This window comes from Numida meleagris, unplaced genomic scaffold, assembly GCF_002078875.1.
Source record: "Numida meleagris isolate 19003 breed g44 Domestic line unplaced genomic scaffold, NumMel1.0 unplaced_Scaffold384, whole genome shotgun sequence".
Classification (NCBI taxonomy): domain Eukaryota; kingdom Metazoa; phylum Chordata; class Aves; order Galliformes; family Numididae; genus Numida; species Numida meleagris.
This window is the reverse complement of record NW_018364607.1, coordinates 9,816-15,233: the sequence shown is the minus strand read 5'-3', so window position 1 is coordinate 15,233 and position 5,418 is coordinate 9,816. Positions and strand designations below refer to the sequence as shown.

At 65.3% G+C, this 5,418-nt stretch overlaps 1 protein-coding gene across 1 annotated transcript in view; it reads left to right on the top strand.

Moving 5' to 3' along the window:
- Positions 1–6: 6 nt before the first annotated feature.
- The window catches only part of ZNF541 (zinc finger protein 541), a 9,940-nt gene continuing 4,528 nt past the window's right edge, over positions 7–5,418 (top strand). The window contains exons 1-12 of the mRNA XM_021383386.1: positions 7–333; positions 730–1,675; positions 1,963–2,012; positions 2,321–2,486; positions 2,600–2,716; positions 3,134–3,461; positions 3,847–3,910; positions 4,108–4,250; positions 4,519–4,622; positions 4,890–4,965; positions 5,045–5,133; positions 5,259–5,402. Coding sequence (XP_021239061.1) covers positions 1,619–1,675; positions 1,963–2,012; positions 2,321–2,486; positions 2,600–2,716; positions 3,134–3,461; positions 3,847–3,910; positions 4,108–4,250; positions 4,519–4,622; positions 4,890–4,965; positions 5,045–5,133; positions 5,259–5,402 — 1,338 coding nt within the window. The 5' untranslated portion in view covers positions 7–333; positions 730–1,618. The remainder of the gene's footprint in view (positions 334–729; positions 1,676–1,962; positions 2,013–2,320; positions 2,487–2,599; positions 2,717–3,133; positions 3,462–3,846; positions 3,911–4,107; positions 4,251–4,518; positions 4,623–4,889; positions 4,966–5,044; positions 5,134–5,258; positions 5,403–5,418) is intronic.

Below are 5,418 nucleotides of genomic sequence, written 5' to 3'. Positions count from 1 at the left end.
GTCCTCCAAACACCCCCGCCCAGATCCAAGTCCTCCAACCTCCGCAGACCCCGAGTCCTCCGACAGAAACCTGATTAACGAGATACTAACGAGGCAACAAAGGCAGCAGCCGGGCCGATAACCCTGTCTCTTCCTCTACTCAGGACTGACCCTTCCCGGCCCAGCTGACAGCGACGCTGCCGACCCCCGGTGCCGCCTGTCCCCTCACACGTCCCCGCTGCCCTGCGCCTGCTGCGGGAAGCTGTTGTGCAGCACCAGCGCCAGCCACAGCCCGACTGACACCCAGAGCCACCAGCCCAGCTACCCAGCCTGCACCCAGCAGCACCAACACCCGTACGTGGGGCGCTGGGGGGGGGTTGGCGTGCGCCTGTGCCGCCGGTTGACTCCCTTGGGGTGTTGTTATCCCCCCCGGGGGGAGCGGTGCTGGCGGTCCCCGGGCCAGGAAACGCGGTCGCGTCGCGTTACGCCGCCGCTTCCTTCGGTGCCCACCGCCTTGCGTGGTTCCAAGGGCTGAAGCGGAGCAAACTGGGGGAGAATTGGGCCCTTGTGGGGGTGTAGTCGGGTTGTGCTGCTTCCGCGGGACGGCAGGACGGGGGGGCTGTCCCGAAAACAGCCCGGATTCGTGCCCTGTGCCGCATCCCCCCCTGGAAGAACCGCACCGGGGGCCGCGCTTTGGGTGCAGGATGCTTTCATTTTCCACTTGCACATCCCCGTTGTTGCGTCCCCCAGGAGCGGGCTCGCCTCGAGCCCCCAGCAAAGGAAACTGTCGGTGTGCCCGGAGCGAGGCTGCGAGCGCTGCGCGCTGCTCCAACGCCGCGAGCTGCAGCACCAAGGCATCGCGCTGCGCCCCCGGGGCGCGGGCTGTTCGTCCTCCAGCCTGGGGGAAGACGACGGCGCGCCGGAGGACTGCCCCAAGATCTCCTCCGCAGCCGTTTCTGGGGACGAGTGGAGCGGAAGCCCGGCTCCGAGCTCGGATCCCGTGGGGAGGGATGGTCGCCCCAGCGTGCCGCGTTTCGCCGTGTTCAGGGGGCAGCGGGCGGCCACCGGCTCCCACCCGTGGGTCAGCGCCGCGGCCCAAAGGAGCGGCTCCTGCTTCGCCCTCCAAGCCGGCTCCTGCGGAAGGGAAGCCCCGCTCTCCTTCCCGCCTCTCCCCCAGCCCTGCGAGTACGCGGACGCTTTGCCTTTCCCCCTGGTGACCTCCGGCGCCGAGGAGCTGGTGCTGAGCTGTCCCGAGGAAAGCGTCCAGCCCTGGGAGGGCATCGTGGAGCAACGGGCGGCACCGAGCGCCGGCGGGCAGCTCCTCCTGAATGCCACCAAGGAGCAGGGCACGCGGAACCTCGTGCAGGCGCCGGCCAACTCCCAGCACGTCCGCTCCCGGGCGCTGGCGGCTCCCGAGCGCCCGCTGCCCCAAGGGCTGGAGGACACCTCTCCCCTCGCTCGCCGTGGTGCAGAGCACGGGAACCCTACGGGAAGCACGACGGATCAGCAGGAGAACAAGGCCGCGTCCGGCAAAGGGGAGAAGAGCAGAGGTGGGAGCGCGGGCGCCGGCAGGTCGTGGCGCGTGCCCGCCGCCCGCAGGGAGAAGCTGGCGGGCACGGCGTCCCCCAGCCAAGTGGCCATGGCCTCCTTCGCCCCACGCCAGCAACGCGGCCTGACCATCTTCAACCGCATCCAGGTGCGTGGAAACGGGAGGACCGGGAGGAGCCGGAGCCCTCGGGGCTGTGGGTCAGCGCTTGGGGGGCGAGGGTGGTTCTGTTTTCCCTCCCTTCCTGACTCTCACGCTCTGGGTGTTGGCGTCAGGGTGACAGGAGCCCGGTTGTGCATCCGCGTCGCGTGCCCGGGGTGGGGGTGGGGGGTGGGGGTCGGCGTCTGCCCCGAGTGAGCGTTGATGGGGTTTGTTAATGAGTGAGAAATGAGCGACAGTGACGTGCCCGGCTCTGACTGTTGTTTCTTCAACCCCAGGGGGGAAACATCTACAGCTTCCCGGGCCCGGCGCGGGAGGACGGCGCCAGGTGAGCGCTTGTGCCGAGCTCCTCGGGGCGCTGCGTTCTCCTTCGGGTTCCTAAATTGCGCTCTTAGCAGCTCGTTGTCACCAGGCCTTCTCATCCGGTTGGCATTAAATTGTGCTAATTAATAGAGGTGGAAATGAGAAGCGTAAGAACGTCGCTTCTGTCTCACGACCACCCCGAGTTTCCCCTTTGCTCTGGCAAACGCAGGCCTGCGCTGAGTGCCCTCCTGACCCATAATGACCCCAATCCTTCGTTTTCAAAGGAAATTTTGCTGATTTTTCCTCCCTTTTTCTCCGTTTTTTCCCTCCTAGCGCTAAGAGCGGCGCTGCTCCCCCCAACAGCGGCGACTGCGGCCGCGTTTTCCTTTGCAAACACTGCGACCAGGCGTTCTACACCCAGAAGGGCCTGGACAGCCACATGTGCTTCCGCGACGAGCAGTGGCTGCTGCCACAGAGGAGAGAGGAGCAGCAGCAGCAGGTGAAGGGGAGGCGGCGAGGCGGGGGGGGGATGCACCTGAGGGATGCACGTGGAGAAATCAGGTGGGATTTTGTTCCAAAATCCCACCTGATTTCTCCACGTGCATCCCTCAGGGCTGGGCTGCGGGGGACGGATCCGCTGCGATGCCAGCGCTGCTGCAGGAGGAGCCGGCGGCGGCCGGAACCGCGCTGCTCATCCCGGTGTCGGTGCCGGTGCCGCCCGGGAGCCAGGTGGGTGATGTGTCCCAATGCAAGCTTCCTTCCAGTCTCCCAAATGGCCTCGGAAGAACGCTGCGCTGAGGGGGGGGGCTGGGAGTAATTAAGCCCAGCAATGAACTCGGGAAGGTCGTTAACGGGAGGTGCTGTGCCCCCGAGATGCATTGAGGAGCGTCGGTGCGGGGCAGCAAGCAAAACACTTGGGGCTCCCCCAGCTGGCGTCAAGGGTTTCAAGGGTTCAGAATTCGGGTTTTGCCCCAAAATTGAGGGGGTTCCCAGCGGGTCTGGTGGGTGCAAACGTGCATCCCAAACTCTGGTGCTCGGGGTGATGGGCTGCAGGTGAAGTCCCCCCCCCGGGCGCCTGGAGCTGGTGACGCTGCTTTTCCATCGGAAAGCGGGGACGTGACGGAGCGCTCGCAATGCTTCATCCAGGTGACCCCAAGGGAAACCCACGATGGGAAGAACGCCCGGGCCGGCTCGCACCCCAAGAAGAGGAAACGCCGCGTTCTCCCCCAACCCCTCTTCATCCCCCCCCCGCCTCCCCCCGAGGCGCAGCCGGGCCCGGGTGGCTGCTACCGGAGCAACCTACGTTCCCCGGTGCTGCTGATGGACCGGCTGCTGCGGGACCTGCTGCAGTGCTCGCCCTACACCCCCCCTCCCATGCTCAGCCCCATCCGCGAGGGCTCGGGGCTTTACTTCAACGCCGTCTGCTCGTCTTCCTCATCCGCGGAGCCTCGCCGGCTCTTGGGCGGCGTGCTGGGTAAGGGCCTGCTCCAAAGCAGCACCCGCAGATCGGGGCCGGCTTCTTCCCCTCCGTGCTTTGCCGCTGTTGGGTTTCGGAGGCCGCGGCGCTGCCAGGGCTGGGTCTGCTGCCCGCAGCGCCGGGCACGGCTTCGTGGGCTTTGACGTGGGTGGAGTTTTAGCTCGGGGACTGCTGGGTCTGTTGGGGTTTTGAGGAGCGAAAACCGATGTCTGAGTTCACCATGATCTGCTCGCCCCCTGCTTGGCTTTCTGAGCTGGCGGATCGTGGGTGATCCCCGGGATGAGGGAGCTCCAGGAGAAGAGCGGCGCACCGAGGTGGGAATAGAAATCGAGATGAGTCCCGGCAGAGCGACGCTCATCCTCGTGTCCTTCCCCTCTTTCAGACAGAATGGACCAAGACTTCGGGCTGTGCCTCGTGAAGGACGGCACCAAAATCAGCATCGAGCCGTGAGTTACGGCGCGCTGGAACGTTGGGAGAACGCAATGAGAGCGGGTCCCCTTCCTCCCCAGCCCCACCGCGACCCCGTGGGCCGCCCCATTCCCTGCCCCACAGCTCGGGGGGGCAGAGCATCCCCTTTTCTCTCTGTTTTGGGACGCGTCCATCCCAGCTCGCCCTCCTCACCCCCTCTCTCTGCTTCCTTTAGCCACATTAACGTCGGCAGCCGCTTCCAAGCCGAGATCCCGAGCCTCCAGGACAGGTCACGCTTAGGGAGCGCTGAGCAGGCGGCGGCCTTGGTGTGGAAACCATGGGGAGACATCGCCACCAACGAGGAAACCCAGGACAGAGGTCGCTTCCCACTTTACCCTCAGGACCCCCGGTTACCGATGCTTCCGCCGCCGCTTTCCGCACGCCCCGATCCTCCCCCTCGTTTCTCTGCCCTCCGTTGCTTTGGGCAGCAGGGGCTTGGGGGGCCGGAGCCGTGGGGCGTGGGTGGCTGTGCCCCCCGGTCAAGCTGTGATGGGAGCCCATAGCAGTGCCCCTTTCTTTTTTTGGGGGGATGTGCTTTGTTCCTATGGGGGGAGCCGGTTCATTTGGCTTTCCGTTGCCTTCGCAGTGATGGAACTGCTGAACATGGCGTGCTCCAGCGTCATGCCGGGGGGGGGAACCAACCTGGAGCTGGCCCTGCACTGCCTGCACGAAGCGCGGGGCAACGTCGTGGTAAGGAGCCGCTCTCGGGCCTTAATGAACAACGCCGTAATTAATCCTTCCCGGCGCGAGGCGGGGCCCCGCTGGGTGCCTGGGGGTGCCGAGGGACGCCGAGTCCTTCGGGCTGAGCTGGTGGCAGGGCACGGACGGAGCACGGAGCTGTCCCCTGTGCTAGAGGGCCCTGGAGCAGCACGGAGCTAAAGGCAAAAAGCTGAAAGCACAAATGTTCTGCCATTGCCTCTCCTGGCATCTCAAATCCTCCCCCCCCCGGCCCTGCAGGAGGCTCTGGAGCTGCTGCTCTTCGGCTGGCCGCAGAAATCCGAGTCCCATCCCCTGGCTAATTATCGCTACACAGGTAAACGAGCGGAGCTGGGAGCTGCGGCGCCCGCCTTTGCGCCCCGGCCCCGCGCCCACGCCGCTCACTTTGCCACCAGGTTCCGACGTTTGGACGCCCGTGGAGAGGCAGCTCTTTAAAAACGCTTTCCATGCCCACAAGAAGGATTTCTACCTGATCCAGAAGAAGGTCAGAGCTCGAGGCCAAGGGGGGGGGGCTGTGCCCTGCCCTGGGGTGGCACTGGGGGTGGGGGGACGGGTCCGGGTTTTCCCTGCCGTTTCCCTTAGAGATGACTCCTGTTCTTCTGGCCTCAGGTTCAGACGAAGAACGTCTCGCAGTGCGTGGAGTATTACTACATCTGGAAAAAAATCATCAAGTTTGACGACGGCCGAGCTCAGGCGGCGGAAAAAAAGACCAAGAGGGAGAGCAGCAGCGAGGTGGAGGAGGCCGAGGAGAAGGTAGAGAGCTCCTCTC